Here is a 17697-nt window from a genome sequence, read left to right as displayed (position 1 = left end):
TTCAAGTCTTCAAACGCGGAGTGGCTTAAAGATGGAGGAAGGACTAATGTAGTTGACCGACCCTCCTTGGAGGCACCCCAAGCGAAGTACCAGATCGGAAAACGGAGAAGCTGAAGTTGCTGACTGGGATGCAGATGGAGGAATTACGGCGTCTCTGGGCCACCGTGTACAGAAGAAGAAAGCCCATGCACGAGAGCCCGCCAAAACAACGCGATCGAACAGGCGCATGGCCAGGCTCCAGCGAAGTACTGCGGGGGGAGTGTAATATCCATACTATTGGATAGGATAGCACGAGAAGAATGAGAAGCACGAGAAGCCAGCATGTGAAGCTGGGAGCGTGTTATCGAGATGACGAGCGAGATGGAATGCGGAGCACTGGTTGAAGATAAACTGCTGCCAGCCGGACTGAAGGATGTACAATCTCCCTCCTCCCTAATGTCTATATATACTTGTTATGATAATTAAATCACACATTAACTTACTCCGTAGTCTTGTACAGTCTCTCCCCGGACACTTCAAATGGCGACGAGGATGCTGTTTTACACTAATCATCTGACATCATAGGCCGCTCCGCTCAGCCCCGAGCGTTGCAGCGGCCCGAATTGTCAAACGGTAACGTTGATTAATATTATATATACACGGAGTATCTTTGTATGTGCTGGGCTGCCGTGACTTTATCTTCTCTCCGAGAATTACTGTTCAATTACGCCCAACTACTTCCTGGATTTCCACACGCATGCGTGAGAAAGACTTAGTCTTAAAGGGACATACACATCAATTTTCTGCATAAACTAAATAGCATTGATAAAGAAATGCTGCATGCGGTTTGGACTAGTCATATGTGAGGTGTTCATCTTACTCAGGAGACGTGTTATTGCAAGGAAACAACTAAGTTTTTCAGAGTAATGTGGATGTTAAAGAATTTAAAAGCAATAATAATATATGGAGCGATGTAAATAAACATTAAGGACACCATTTAGTCAATCTACTTGGTACTAATTTATATTCACTGAGGAGCTTTCTGGTGAACCTTATATTAAACCACGTTAACTATAGGTGGATTAAACATCATAAACAGTGGGCAGTGATGGCATTTAGTAGTGTGCCTCCTCCAGCATTGTTTATGCCTGATACAGATGAACCCATCATTCCGTGGAAAAGATGGATACGATCCTTTGAACACTATGCAGGTGTAGTGTGTGGACCAAATTGCAGTGCTGACAAAAGAAAATCATTATTATTGCATTGTTTAGGACCTGCTGGTCAAGAAAAATATGAATCTTTACCAGAACTTACTGCTGATGAAGATGTAAATATTAATGAGTATGAACGCACAGTAAAGAAAATAAACAAACACTATGAAAAAAAAGTGAGTATTATTCTGGAGAGGTACAAGTTTGGCAAAAGAACACAGGACGAGGGAGAAAGTGTTGAAAAATATGTGACTGCTTTACGTAAACTTGCCAAAACCTGTAACTTCAATGAACAATTAGATGAAAGGCTAAGAGACCAATTCATGTTGGAATGCAGAAGTACTAAAGTAAGAGAGAAGCTATGGTCTGAAAATTATCCTTCGTTAGATATTGTAATTAGGGTAGCAAAATAAGTGGAGCACACTGAGGAATGTGTGAAAGAACTGGAGAACAAGATGAAATCTGTCAAATTAGAAGCAAGCAGTCTGAAACATGCTAAATTAACATGTGAGAATGTTGATGAAAAAGAATCCATAGCTATGGTGACCAACTCCAGAATAAAGAAGAAAGAGTACAATAAGTCACATCAATCATCACTGGACAAAGGGAAGCACAAAATTAATCAGAGAAACATTCCAAGCAACTATGGCAGGAAAGAAAATTTCAATATCAACTCAAGAAAGAAACGTCAAGGCAGATGTTACAGATGCGATAGTGCAAATCATTGGGCAGATGATCCTGAATGCCCAGCAATGAAGATCATATGTAGTAGTTGCAAAGGAAAGGGACATTATTCCAAGTGCTGCAGATTTCGTAGCATGTCCACCAACTGGATTGGTGGGAATTCTAGTAGTGACCGCAGTGATCAAGATGAAGGGGAAGAATGTGTCTTTGTGGTCATGGATGATGAAGATGAAAGGGTATTAGACAGTCCCAAGGCCAAGGTTCATATTGATGGTGTTGAAATTGACATGATGATTGATGCAGGAGCGAAGTATACATTAGTACCACAACAGCTATGGGATAAAAAAAGACATGAATATCTACATGAGACAGATATTAAACCCAGGGCATATGGTGGTGTAAAAATAGATACCATAGGATGGTTTTGGGGAAATTTGAAATTTAAGGGAAGAAGAGCCAATGGAAAGATCTATATCACTGACTCAGGTCAAACTCCCCTATTAAGCTGGACACATCAAAGCAAATTAAAAGTGAAAATTGATTCCATTGCTGAAGAATCTGTGTTTGTTATTCAGGATGAATTGAACAAACGGACAGATAGTACTGAAGTGAAGAATTATACTTCTCAAGATGCCATGACAAAAGTGTTTCGTGAAGGGATAGGATGTCTTCAGGGATATGTGCATGAGATAAAAATTAAATCCAATCATACGCCTGTTGTGCAGAAGTTAAGGAACATTCCTATTTCCATGAGAGATGAAGTCAGGAGAGAGATTAAGCTCATGGAAAGTCAAGGCATAATTGAGAGCATAAATGCTAGTGAATGGGTGTCACCATTGGTAGTTCTCAGGAAGAAATCAGGAAAATTAAGAATCTGCATTGATTTGAGAGAACTCAATAAATGAATCATACCAGATAGGCATCCCCTGCCTAATATTCAAGAGCTTATATCTACCATTGGACCTTTGAGTCATTTCTCCACTCTTGATCTTACGTCAGCATATCATCAAGTCAAGTTACATGAGAAGTCAAAGCATCTTACGGCATTTATTACACCAGATGGATTATACCAATTTAGGAGGATGCCGTTCGGTCTCGTGTCAGCAGCATCCGTCTTTCAGAAGATTATGCATAAGCTATTTGAAAGAGTGCCAGGAGTGGTATGTTTCCAAGATGATATTTTGATTTATGCTAATAATAAAGAACTTCATGATGAAAGATTGAAATAGGTGTATGGTAAACTGTTTGCAGCAGGGATGAAATTAAGTAAAGAAAAATGCAAAATTGACCGTGCTGAAATTGAATATTTAGGGCATAAGATATCAGCCGAAGGAATATCTCCAAAGGAACAACTGGTAAAAGCAATCAAGAATATGCCCAGACCAAGTAACAAAGATGAAGTACGTACATTTTTAGGTATGGCAGAATACTACTCTAAGTTTGTTCGTGATTTTGCTGTACATACTGTTCCTTTACGTGAGGCCAATAAGAAGAAGAATTTTGATTGGAACAATGAATGCGAGGATGAATTTGAATTTATCAAAAATGCAATTGATAAGGCTCCAGCATTAAAAAATTTCATTAGTGATAAGAAAGTCATAATTACCACAGATGCCAGCAATGTTGGATTAGGAGCTGTCGTCACTCAGGAACATGAAGGACGAGAGATGGTAATCGCATTCGCTTCAAGAATTCTTAGGGGTGCTGAAAAATCGTATGCAGCAATAGAAAAAGAAGCTTTGGCAATTAAGTGGTCGGCAGAAAAGTTCAGGAGCTTTATTTGGGGACGTGAAGTGGAATTCCGGACTGACCACAAACCGTTGGTTCATGTTATTATGTCCAAGGGATTAGACAAAGTATCCAACAGGATTAGAAGATGGGTGATACTACTTCAGGAATATAATTGTAAGGTGATATATGTACCAGGTACAAAAAACATTACAGCTGATTGTTTGTCATGTTTGACTAATACATCAGAAACTACAGATGAGGATGACGATACTGAAAATGTTCTTAATATTGAGTCCACTTCTATTTCAAGGACGGAATGGAGTGATGCCATAAAAGGTGACAGTGATATGGACAATCTTAAAGGATTGATATGCAGTCAAGCTCCATGGAACAAAGCGTTGATTGAGAAAGCCAATCTTTCAGAATATTGGCCTATTGCTGAGGAATTACATATACATAAAGACATAGTTATGAGAGGAGACAAGATAATCCCGCCTACCAGCCTGAGAAGAAGAGTCATGGAATTAGGTCATGAAGGACACCAAGGGATGGTGAAAACTAAACAACGCATAAGAAATGACTACTGGTGGCCAGGATGTGACCTGCAAATTGAGAGACACATTAGGGATTGTATCCTTTGCAATAATAATGATAAAAGTTGTGTGGGAGTAAAACAAACTATGGTTGTAACTGAAATACCGGATAAGGCATGGAAAGATGTGGGAATGGATGTGTTAGGCCCAGTATGCAGTGCTGGTGTACAAAAATATTGTTTAGTACTAATTGACCTTCTCACTAGGTGGGTTGAAGTACTTATTGCACCAAAAATTACTAGTAATACAGTGATCAAATTCTTATCTGAAATATGTGAAAGGGAAGGTTACCCGAGCAGCATTTTGACAGATAATGGTACACAATTTAGGTCTAAAGATATGGAAGAATTTTGCAAAAAGTATTCTATATTACATAAAAGGAGTGCCATTTACCATCCTCAAACAAATGGTACTGTAGAACGCTTTAACAAAGTGTTGAAACAGACCATTAGATTGGCATGGTCCAACGCCATGGATTGGGAAAGAGCAGTTAAGGAGAGAATTGTTGCACATCGATTTACACCCCATTCGACTACAGGTCTTTCCCCGTTTGAGTTAAGTAGGGGTAGAAAGGCACACACCAAATTAGCGCCTATGTGGTTAAGCAGTGAGAACAATAGAGTCAACAAGGACTTTGGGTTGGTGTGTGAAAATATAAGAAATACACAATTGAGAAACAAAAAAGTTTATGATGAGAAAAGACCCATGGGCAAGTATGATGAAAGTACTGTGGTAGGGAAAATGGTAAGAATTAATTTACCCCCGGTGCTCAGAGAGGGTCCCTGTAAATGGTCCAAGCCCATCAGAGTATTGGAAGCATGCAAACATTCTGTCAGAACTGAGGATGGCAAAATCTGGAATGTGGAAAGAGTATGGATATGTGATGACAACAAATGTTCTGATGGGGGCAGAAGTAGTACAATGAGGAAGCAAAAGGAGGGAAGGAAAGTGGATCATAGAGAAGTAGCGAATAAGAAAGATCAGAATGTTATATGTGGGATGAAGAATGTGCGAGTGATGAGATCCAACAAATCTGAAGTAATTTCCTTGCCCAGTCGCATCAGTGAGCTGTCCTACAAATCCAGAAGTGGGAGAACAATTCGCAAGCCCAGGGGGATGGAGGACTTTGTGTGAAGTTGTATATGAACTAGTGTCAACACCTTTGGTGTTTTATATTATTGTATATAAAGGAAGGGAGATGTGTAATATCCATACTATTGGATAGGATAGCACGAGAAGAATGAGAAGCACGAGAAGCCAGCATGTGAAGCTGGGAGCGTGTTATCGAGATGACGAGCGAGATGGAATGCGGAGCACTGGTTGAAGATAAACTGCTGCCAGCCGGACTGAAGGATGTACAATCTCCCTCCTCCCTAATGTCTATATATACTTGTTATGATAATTAAATCACACATTAACTTACTCCGTAGTCTTGTACAGTCTCTCCCCGGACACTTCAGGGAGGGGGCGGGGGGCGCAAGAGAGGCAGCACAAAGACCGAAGAACCTGAGAGGGAGAGACGTCCGAAGCCTTGAGGAAGACCGAAACCGACAAAGAGGACCGGGAGATCATATTGAAGGCATAGGGGCTGCCTGGATCCACAAAGAAAACACAAGAAACCATGTTTCTATTTGTGCCTGCTGCTCGCATACAAACCTACTTAAACCAGAACGTTCTCCAGGTTCATGAAACACTAGCAACGCAGCATTGAAGTGCACTTCAGTTCGAAACTTGCAAAAGCTAGTTTGCGTTTAGTTATGTGAAATTCGGAACAGAAATGTACAAGTATTCTTCCAATTCGCTAATACGTTCCAACAAACAGTTTGCTGTACCACATGACATTACTCTTATCATTTCCTCTCAAACTTACCATGGACTTTCCACAGTGTCATTTGAATGGCTTTTTCTGGGGGAAACTATCTTGTGGATGTAGGAGTGCCGTTGAGTATGGAGAATAGTTATTTTCGGTTCTAAGTGATTTTACCTAAAGAAATTAGAGGTATATATTAATGTGGGTGGTCCCCTCTAGCAAGCTCCCCGTTGAGCCATGTTTTTAATTCCACCCCAAGCCGTTTTAACCATTTACCCCACCCCCATATATATTTAATTTACAATTCAGCATTTTTTCGTTGTTAATGGTTTAGTTAATAAATAATTATGTTTCGATAATATTACTGGATATCGTTATTTTCTTATGCATATTAAGTGTATGTTTGTCCACAGTGGCTGTCACACCACTGATGTTTTTTGTATAATTTATACCACTGCTCACCGCTCAAGCTCCATTGGTGTTAAAGCATGTGGCGTCATGCACATCACATTGGCAGGACCTACTCCACCTAAACGGGGTGCAATATCTTTGCGATTATAACCGCCTCCCTCCAAAGGAGGCCCTTAAGCACAGGTTTATCTGCACCCGGGACCCTCCCTCTGCCCTCTTCTCTCTGTATCCTAGGGCCATGCTGTTTGTGCAATCATTGGGGGCCTTTTTCTTTTCCCCTGGATACCTGGAGATCATTTTTTCCGAATCTGGAGAACTTCGACCCATTTCCTGCACTGCCCAGATATGATGCAATTGTATTCCCCCTGTGAGCTTTCCGGAAGGAAGGAGACATTTTTTTCTGAGGTTTCCAGGACCAGTGCTCTACATTAAGATGACTGAATGTTCAGAACTCACAACTACTGCTTCATCCCTTTGACTCTTTGTTTTTCCTCGCTTTCTAATTTTGTGTGCTCTCTTTCTAGCGTGCCTCTACTTTTCTTTCTCTTTCCCCTCTCTGCTGAGTCTCATTCTAACTCTTACGTGGTCTATATTTTCCCCCTCCTCTTTTGGGCGTTTTTATCATTCCTCTCTCCCTTTCTTGTGCAACCTTTCCTATCTCTCTGCCTTTGTCTTTGTTGCTGCTGCCTTCTTTCGCTCACCGTCATACGCTGGTGTCAGTCCACTTTAGCCCTCCCTCTGCCACTTTGCTCTCTGCTTGTCTCTCTCCATTTTAACTTTCACTCTATTTTTCTTTTTCTCCTCTGCATGTCTCTCTATCGTTATTTACTGTCTATCTTTCCCTCTCTCATTCACCCTTTTCTATTTTTCCGTTCCCTGTGTCTCACCATGTGAATGGCTGCATATCTCTATTTGATTGGGTGAACTGTTGCTCCTTCTACTATGATTGGCTGTCTGACACTGCTCTGTTATTTACCAAGCGTTTGCTGTCATTGTCAGGTTGCTGAACCTGTGCTTTTCTCTTTTACAGATGAGGTGACTCTGGATCCTAGCAGTGCTCATCCCTGGCTCATCGTGTCCGAAGATGGGAGAAACGTGAGACTTGGAGACAGAGATCAGGAACTACCTGACACAGCCCAGAGATTTGATCCACACCTTTATGTCCTGGGAAGAAAGAAGCTGAGCTCAGGAAGACATTACTGGGAGGTGGAGGTGGGGAACAAGACAGCCTGGGTTCTGGGTGTGTGTGATGAGTCTGTGAGCAGGAAGGGATGGCCCACAATATCACCCGAGGGAGGTTTCTGGACAGTGCGGCTCATGGATGGAAAATACTGGGCTTTCACCTACCCCTGGAAGCCCTTGACTCCCCATTTGCCACTCAAAACCCTGGGTTTCTTCTTGGACTGTGAGGCAGGCAGGTTCTTGGTGTACAATGTGCAAGACAGGTCTCTTCTCTTCACCTTTTCCGGGCCCTCCTTTCAGACCCGCACTCTGCAGCCCCTCTTCAATCCTGGATTTAGAGATGGAGGAGGAAACGTTGCAGGTCTCCGGATTCTCCCGGCTACAGAACATAGCTAAGATCAGCAGAGAAAGATGAGAGGTAAGTGGAGTGTAGACTAGCCTCATTTTGACAATGTAGAGATGTACATAATTGTGTTTGGGTCCCCCTGGCCCATATTTGGTGTGTGGAAGGATTTATAACTGGCCTAATTTTGGAGCAGGTAGATTAGGGCGTGTCCCTCCCTTCTGCCTGGGGAGATGGGAGGACGAACTAGCTTGTTTGTAAGTAGCTGGAGGGCGATATCTATTTTTTGTGTGGGAGGGTGTTATTTGGGTGAGCAATGTGATGTATATGAGGTGGATCAAAGGTTGGTACTTTCCCTCTGTTCAAGAGAGGAGCTGTCCTGTGTTTGAAACAACCATACCAGACATTGTGATATGGTATTTGATGGGAGGGAGGCATTGCTGTGTATTTCTGTTTTAGTCTGCATTTTTTGCGATTTCTGAAGGTGAAGGGCAATGGTCTGTGTGGGGAGGACTATGGCCATTGGTGGATAGTCAGGGACGGTGCGGCATTGTAAGTGATTTCAATCCGGCACTCCAACTAAGTCAATGCCTACCCCTATCGGGATACCCAATGGAAATCTTATTTATATATTTCTATGTCCAAGTTCTTTTAATTCTGGATGATGTACCCTTATAGAACGCCCCTCTCTCTGAATTCCCCCGGTCTCAATGAACCAAGAAATAGGTTTGTTTTGCAAATTAAAAGATTTATTTGAAGAATTGGACAATATATAGATTACACTTTTATGAATATGAATAAAATCTGAATATCACACTTACGAATATGAACAATGATCAGCAATGGGTAATATTGCAATATCAAAAATCTCTTTAATCAATTAGGAGTAGGAATAGGAAAAATAGTATATCAGAGAAAACTTTGTATGGTTCAAGGAAATGCAAGGATAGGAAAGAATGTAACACAGAAGTAAGACTTGATATGACTTCAATCAACAGATAATATGATCACTCTTTCCCCCTATTACTCACTCCCCCCAGGATGCAATATGAAGATATGGAATGAGGGCACACAGGTACCTGGAATAACAAGCAACAATGCAGTTCAATACCACTCTCCCCCCCCCCCCCCGCCCCAGCAAGCTTGGAGAGAACGGGAATGCTTTAAAAACCGGTCAAAATGCTTTTAAATGTGGTTTGCAATGAATGGGAAAATGCTAAAATTGATTTTACTTCGCTAAATAGGATACAGAACTAGTGAGAGTTGCTTTGGATTAGGTCAGGTAAGCACTAGCAATGATGGTAGAATGATTAGAAGATTGAAAAGGAAATTCAGCAGTTGAAAACAAGAAACTGCTATTTTGACATGTGGTGAAATTGAGCCGAATTGCAAATTCGCAGCAACTTTTCCACGTGCGGGAAACGCGATTGCGGAAAAACTGAGGATGTTAGCTTCAAAATGACATTTAAAGTCCGTTTCTAGGACGTATGGTTCAAAAGTTAGAGGTTTTAATAAAGGTAGATTTTTCAGAAACAAGGTCAAGATTTCGAAATGAAAGATGCGCTGTTGAAGATTTGGAACAAAGATTTCTGAACACTAGAGTCTATGGAGCCGCAAACTACACGACAGCCCAGCCACCTATCCAGAGGCATCTCCGGATGGTTTTTGTCTGAACAAGACAATTGCCTTTCTCCAGAAAATATATATCAGCGCCAAGATGATTATCTCTACAATTACCAAGGATTATGTGGAGGAGAGAAGAACTTAGGATAGACAACAGAGATTCAATAATGCAGTTATGAATAGGTTGGAATGGGTTACTTAATACTAAGAGGATGGTTATGGACAGTTCTACACTAAATACTTACAACTATGGCTTTGAAATGGAATGGGCCCGTCAAAGATCTAGTCAAGGGTTTGGCAGGGATTCCCTTGTCACCGAACAGGTCTCAGGCACTGGGTTCTGCTCTCAGCACGGCACTCTGGTCTGCGCGGCCTCTTGGACTGGATCTGACGGGTTCTGGATACAGCTCTGCTCTGTGGGTTTGGATCTTGGTTCTAGCACAGGGTTCTTAGCTAGAACAGCAAAACAGCTCAACCAGGCTGTTGGATTTTGAGGTGCCCCTTGGAAGTTTAGGGGTTAGAATCAGGTTGCAAAAGATTCTGAAGGCCTGTTGAAAAGAGTTCAGTTTTTGGGTTAGGCCTGTCTGCTTCAAAGTTCTAGAGTTTGGTTCTATAGTCTGGTCTCTGGATCTATGTCTGGAGCCTGGATCTTCCTGCGGGCTGCTCCGCCAAGAAATCAGTTGAGGAGTGGAAAGAGTGTCTTACCTGTCCTCAGCAGTCCCTATTTATCCATTTCCAAAGTGGGTGGGGAGGCTGATTATCTATGCCCAACCCTCTAAGGATCTGATATGTCAGAGAATTTCCTGTCCCCTGATTTGAGAAAGGAGCAGTGTGTCATCATGTGCCATCATGTGTCATGTTTATGGCTTAGGAAAAAACCCTCCCCTTTGTGTCTGTACAGTATATCTTATTTTTCATAAAAAAACATATTTATAATCTGCACAACTTGTTAATATTACATATACACATCACTTATTAATTAAGGCATGCCTCTGTTCAAGTCCCATGTTCCTACGAGCTTTGGTTGGTAAATGACAACTTTTTCGCACTTTTGGTGTGTTTCTCAATGTTAGTTCTGCACCAATTTTTATGCATGCATGCATATCCCATCTGGGCACATTTCTGTAATTGTTCATGTTCCTAACATAAGCACAATGGCTACAATATGAATACATTCCGGGTTTCAGCCTCATCACACAGATTCCAACTTAGTCTTAAACTGTGAGCACATTTTTCATTTTAACAATCTCTAAGTTTCATATTTTTGTCAGTTCGGTACAATGTTTTAGGAGTATTTTCCTTAAACATATATTTAATCCAATGTCAAATCCACATTTTCAGTTTGGCCCGCCTCCAGAGCTGGGCTGAGCCAGGGGGTCACATGGCTTGCCTTCCTGCCAGAGCAGTTGTTGATTCACACCCGAATTAGCATTTCTATTCAGCTCAAGGACTCCATTGTCTGCACTCAGAGCAACAGGCCAGGGTGCCACTCCCAGTTCCTTTTCACACCAGCCTGCCATTCTCTTAGCCAAGGGCAGGGGGAAGTTTCCTTTGTTCAGGGAGAAGGTGTGGAATGTGTTTGAAGCACAGTGTGGGAAACTTTAACTCTTAAACCCAATGTCTAAAATTGTCTTGTCTTAAAATATAACTCACATTTTTCACAAATACATCAACCAATTTCTTACTTCAAGCCTTTTCAGAATATAGTTTTGAATTGTATCCACCTCTTAGGCTTCTGATAGCAAGTCTTTCTTTGGCATAGTTTGAGTTCAATGTTCAACTTTACACAAGATAGGTTTTAAATCGCCGGCTTCTGACAGAGGTGAGTAACTGTATTACACCCATTTTTGACAGGTTTCTTCCAGCAAGCAATCCTCAAAAGTGGACTTTGTTCAGATAACATATACTTCTGTGGCCATTATATTTATGTGGATTCTTGAAGTAGAATGATGTTCACCACCCAACAAGGTGGTTGGATCTTTTTGGGTGGTTTGTGAGCCATGATTTTTGCACATTTGTGACAATCAAGAAAACTGATTTCCAAACAGCTCTTTGTTTCTCTTTGGCAAACGGCATTGCTTTTTCAAGTGATTTCAGGCTACTTTGTGGGTAGCCCAATGGTGGGTTTTGGCAGTGGTCTCCTGTGTTACCACTGACATAGGCAAAAGTGGATGGTGACCTATTTTTCAGATTTTTACTGTGCAAATTTGGGTGATTTTTAGCGAGCAGCATGCTTTCCAGTGGCCATTTCTGAGGTTTCTGCTGCAAGCAATGCACAGTAATGTTGCAGGGCCTGGACTAGTGGGTTGAGACATCCCACAAGCCCCCCTCTTGCGATTGGCGTTGATCGTCCATCAATGGAAACTCGCCAGACTGGGATGTTAGCCTCATCTCTTCTGATTCAACAATGGCAACGTTCATCATCTTTTCCTCCATCAGGGGTGAATCGATCGGTTCTCCTCGCCGGTTCTGATGGGAGTATTGAGCGATAATCCAGGCCCCTCAGATCTTTGCTCCTGGGCCCCGGGTAATCCTCCTTGGTTACTGTATCCAAGGTTTATCTCTCCTAGGATGACAAAGCAAAAACATATTTGTAGACATTTCCCCACCACTATTAATGTAGTGGGGCGGACATATACATTTTATAAATCGGGAGACATTTGCATTCTCGTATTTTATAGACTATATCTGGAATATTTTATATTTGGAGTTTTATGGATCTGGAGTGGCCCCCTCTGGGGTTCCAGAAGACTCCTCCAGTTGCTGGAGAGTGTGCCTAGGATGGCAACACTTTAGTTGATTAATATGGACCCACTTGTCTTCCCCTTCTGCCAAACTGCCTTTGGGGATGCAGATCTTGTAGGCGACTGGTGAGATTTTGTCTACAATTTCAAAAGGTCCCCTCCAAGTAGGCAAAAATGTGCGTTGTTTGGCCTGGTTCCTTTGGAAATTGTATAGGTAGACCCGGCCTCCTACATTGTATTCTTTTCTGGTAGTCTTTAAGTCATAGTGGGTCTTCATGCTGTCTGCAGATCTCTCTAGATTTCGCTGAGCATAGGCAAAAGCATGTTGAAGGTGTTTTCTTAGGTTTTCAACATACTCATGAGTTATACTCATGAGTTATGGAGGCATTGATCAATGTCTGCTCTTGGGTTCGGTAGAGCAGATGCTGGGGAAGCACCATCCTGCGTCCAGTCATCAACTGAAACCTGACATTTTAGTTGCAGATGAAGGGGTAGATCTGATGGCCATTAGGACAAGAGGTAATCGAATATCCCAACTTGGCCCAGAATCTGCCACAAACCTTTTTAATATGCTCACAATTGTTTTGTTGTATCTCTCTACTGCACCACTAGAGGCTAGCCGGTAAGCCATATGTAGCTTCCTTTTAACCCCAAGTATCTCCCACATCTTTGTCATTACTTTGCTAGTGAAATGGCTACCTCTGTCTGACTCGATCCTTTGGGGTAGTCCAAAACGCGAAAAGATATGGGTGATCATCAGGGCAGCTGCTGTTTCTGCCTTGCAGTTTGGGGCCGGGAGACATTCCACCCATTTAGTAAACAAGTATGTCACGTCAACGTGTACTTGTTCCCCCTAGAGGAGCGAATCACAGGCCCGATGAAATCTACTTGCAAATCTGACCATGGCAGTGTCATCCCCCTCTTTTGGAGAGGCGCACGGTGTGTGAGGGAGGTTGGCTGAAATTGTGCACACACAAGACACCCCTTCAATTATTGGTCGAGGTCCTGCCCCATGTGTGGCCAGTATGCAACCTCTCTTAAAATTTCAAGTGTTGTATGAAACCCCCTATGACCGGCTGTGGCCGCATCATGGGCGTGACTTAACATCAGGCTTTGGAATGAGGTAGGAACCACCCACTGATCATGGCCAGCTAGGGATTTCCTCACCAACAAACCGTCTTGTATTCGGAACATTTTTGGACATTTCATCAACACTCTGATACAATCGGTATCCGTCAGGGGAAAGTTGTCAGGGTCCTCAATGTGTTGATAAAACTTATTAATTATTGGATCCCCCTTCTGAGCCGTAATCAAATCAGCATCTGGGGTCTCCTTACTCCATTGTGCAGTTGAGAGATCATTGTGAGCATTTGTCTGGGACCTAGTGATAGCAGTGACCTGGATTTACCCCAACAGGGACTCGATCTCAATTGGATCCCCTTGGATGGCCCCGGTTTTGGCCAGCTGATAAGCTAAGTAATTTCCAGTTTTGTCTGGTCCCTCTACTTTGGAATGACCCTTGATCTTTTTCCAGTAGATGGTCATCTCATTCGAGGTGACCAGATTATCAATATTTTGAATTAATTTCCCATGTTTCAAGGGTTTGTTATTAGCACATAACATGCCTCTGGTTTTCCAGTTAACCAGGTGCTCCACGAACCTGTTCCGTACATAATCCGTATCTGTGATTATGACCAGTTTGTGGAGTTTATGTTGGACAGCAGTGAGGATGCACAGCCATCAACTCTGCCACTTGACTGCTTCGGGGACCAATTTTGTACCCAGCGGAGTGTTCTGGGATCTCATTCACCCATGCATTCCCTACACCAGCCACAAGTTCTTTTTCCCCGTTGTTGTCAACATGGTAAGAGCATCCATCCACATAGACAGTAGGCATTCCCTCACACTTGTCTTCTTCAAAGACTTTGTGTGGGGAATTGAGGTATGCCTCCATGTTGTCCTTGATTTTTAGACTCTCGTCCTCGAGACAGTTTTCTCTGGCACAATCATGCAAGTCAGCCAGACCATGCGCGAGGGGACTCTTCTTGTTTTGGCCATATCTGACCTCCACAGGAAAGCCTTGCATTGACAGAATCCAGGAAGTAATTCGGGAATTACTCCCATTTCCGGCCCGGATTCTGTCACTTTGGAGATATTGCAGAGGCTGGTGTGGAGTCTCCACTATGATGTGTTCCCCCTGGATAAACGGGCGGTAATTCTTCAATGCCCACACCGTTGCCAGGAGTGCCTTCTCACAATCGTTGAATTTTTCCCCCTCAGAGGATAAAGTTTTGCTCGCATAGGAGATTACTTTATTGACCTTGTCATGCTTTTGGTATAATACTGCAGTCAAGCATGTACTAGAGAACCCTGTCTCCAAGAAGAACTCCTTGTTTCTGACAGGGTAAGCTAGGCAAGGTGCTTGTGAGAGGCTTTTGAGTTGTCTTACTGCCTCGGCTTGTTCTGGACCCCATTTCCACTTGACCCCCCCCTTCAAAAGATGAATCAGACCTCTGGTGATCTCTGCGTAGCACTCAATGAACTTTCTACTGTAATTAGTCAGTCCAAGGAGGCTCCTTATTTCCCGCAGAGTTGTGGGGTCTTTCAATTTCTGGAGTGCTTCCACTTTCTTTTCCTGTTGACAGAGACTCTGAGGAGTAATCTCATGCCCCAAGAAATTTACACGGGTTATACACCACTGTGCCTTTTGGAAGGAAAGTTTTGCTCCGGCTGCCCTCAACTGTGTCGGAACATAACGAATCTCTGCTATGTGTTCCTCCACAGTTGATCTTTTGATGTGGACATCATCTACATAAGACAGGTTAATTTACCCAGGTCGGGGATGGCCTTATGTAGAAAAATGTTGAATTCATTGCCGGAGTTGATGTATCCGAAGGGAGTCCGGGTCCATGTGTACTGCTGGCCCCCAAAGGTAAAGGCCAGCTTGTATTGGTCCTCCCTACTGACAGGTACAGTCCAGTATCCATTGGTTAGGTCTATTGCAGTGAATACCTGTGACCCCTGGATCTGGGCCAGCCCTTGGGCAATGTAGGGAAGTGGCCATTGTGAAGTATGGACCCTTTTGTTGAGCTCCCTAAGGTCGGCGCAGAGTCTCCACTAGCCGTTTGGCTTCAATATCCCCAGCACCGGATTGTTGAAGGTGCTGTGGACTGGACGGATTATCCCACGGGACTCAAGGTTCTTAATTATTTCAGTAAGGGACTCCATTGATGCGAGAGGCAAGCGATGGTGCTTTACAAACACTGGAGTCATGCCAGGGTCCGTGGGAATTGCTGTTGTGTGGATGTCGGTGCAACCACAGTGATGAGTCCACCGCAAAGAGATCTTGAAAATCCAAGAAAACTTGTTTAAACTTTTGCTTTTGCTCCAGAGTCTCACAGGCATCAGCTAGGTTGACTCCCTCTTCAACCATCTGCCTGAAGCCTGGAAAGACTTCTGGTTTTGCTATCTCAGCGGCCTCCTCCAGCTGGGTGGAGAAGTCCCTGGTCAGAGTGCTGATTTGGACTGGTGGCTTCAGGTGGGGAAGGCAGTCCTCACGGACCTGGAAAATCGCCTCATCCCTCCTGAAGTCACAAGTCACATCTTCCTTACTATAAGGGCAGGAAGTGCACACCAGAAAGTTCCCCCCTTGCCTGGCAAAGATCCTGTCTGGTGTTGTGTTATCATCACTGTCACTGTCAAAACAATCCTTGGGGATTGGTCCTAACAGTTCATTTCCTAAATCAATGGAAAAATGTCAGTCATCAACCACCATTCCAATAATGGTGCCTGCGGCTAGAGTGATACTCTTTAAGTCCCTGTTATCCACCTCTGTTGTAATGGTGTCATGTTCTATGTTGACTAATGATGTTGGGTTTATCCCCAACCCTTGCTGTTGGAGAGAAGCATTTAGATGAATATAAGCATCAGGGTTTTTCAATTTCTGTCCTTTTAAGTTTCACTTCCAGGGAGAATTGTCGTGTCCTTTCTGGGATGGTGACTTCCTCTCCAATCGGAATTTCAACTGCATAAGGCAGCAGTTGAGCTGACCTAAATGCCTTCTCTGGATCATCAAAGCCCATGGGATTATTCGCTAATCGGGACCAAGCTTTGAAGTTTATTAGGTCCAAACTAATGGCAAAGTGATTGAGAATGTCACTGCCTAAGTAAAAGGCGGCAATGACGTCTCGCATGACCCAACAATTATGGACTATGTTCTTGTTGCCTATGTAGATTTTGAGCATACACCTGCTTGGCTGGAGATGTTCGGAATTGGGTGCTTCCAGCTCCATTTCCCATTTGTCTATCAGTTTAAATGTGGGAATGGCTGGATCTTTTGGGAGTTGGTGGAGCATGGCTTCGCTGATGAAGCTCTTACAGTTGTTCACACACACTTGGGCGAGAACAGAGTCCTTCCCTTCGTTTAACTGAACAGGGATGAACAACTGCTCTCCAATTTGCTAAATATCAGCCAGGCTCTGAGCTGATTTCACATCTTTCTGGACTATCGGAGTGGGAATGTCTGACTGTGGATTGGTAAAGAATTTCAGAGTGTTTCCTTCCAGTATGGAATGCCACCTTAAACTGGAAGGAAGGTTGATTTTTAGAAATAGATAGGCTCCCCATCACCAGTTTGCTGTCCTACTGCGATTACTGTCACGTCTGGAATTTGGTTGTTCTGAAAGTGAAATTCTACTTGGTCAGATTTTTGTTCAACCATGTGGCATGTGCCGTTTAAACTAACATGGTTGACACTCTGTTTTAACTTTATTGGTCGGCTAGTCTGGGTCCAGAGGACCTTGTTTACACAATCTGTTAGGGGTGACAACCTTCTCAGGAGGTCATTCCCTATTAAACAAGGGGTGCCCTCTGGAGTCACAACTATGACCGGGTGCTTCACCTTGTGTTGCCTAATTTTAATGTCCAAATCCGCAGTCCCCTCGACAGGAATTTCCTTCCCGTCAAAGTTCTGAAGTTGTTCAGGAAGGGAGGTTAGAGGAATTTGATAATTCTCCCCCGTTCCTGAATTCAGTTTGTCAAAGGCCTTTTTGGAAAGAAGGGTAGCTTGGGATCCAGTGTCCACCAGTGCCAAAATTGTACCCTGCCCCTGTATTTGAACCGGGGCATAGTACCTTCCCTCCTTCTCCACAAGGGGGCACAGATAATGCACATTTTTGGACAACTGGTGGGCTAATTTCTTTGTTTTGGACATTGAGAGAGAAGAGATTTGGGCAGAGTTCTGTGGAGAGTCTTGGGAATCTGAAAGAAAAAGATGGCAACTAGAGATGGGAGAAGTTTTGAGTTCCCCTGGTTCTGGTTCTTGGCCACCCCCCCCCCTTTTTTTGGAGGCAGTCACCAGGATGGCTTTGAACCAGGGAATTTT

At 43.2% G+C, this 17697-nt stretch overlaps 1 protein-coding gene across 3 annotated transcripts in view; it reads left to right on the top strand.

The window, feature by feature from the left end:
- Positions 1–17697, top strand: part of LOC138577526 (E3 ubiquitin-protein ligase TRIM39-like) — a 527031-nt gene that overhangs the window by 413633 nt on the left and 95701 nt on the right. For 2 of the 3 annotated variants that reach the window (XM_069649633.1, XM_069649635.1), the window contains one exon: positions 7453–8022. In XM_069649633.1, the coding sequence (XP_069505734.1) occupies positions 7453–8000 (548 nt within the window). In that variant the 3' untranslated portion in view covers positions 8001–8022. The remainder of the gene's footprint in view (positions 1–7452; positions 8023–17697) is intronic. The other variant, XM_069649634.1, reaches the window with a different exon arrangement.

Source organism: Ambystoma mexicanum, chromosome 1p (genome assembly GCF_040938575.1).
Source record: "Ambystoma mexicanum isolate Mex_15411 chromosome 1p, UKY_AmexF1_1, whole genome shotgun sequence".
Lineage (NCBI taxonomy): Eukaryota > Metazoa > Chordata > Amphibia > Caudata > Ambystomatidae > Ambystoma > Ambystoma mexicanum.
The sequence above is the reverse complement of the archived record's forward strand: the minus strand, read 5'-3'. Positions and strand labels throughout refer to the sequence as shown.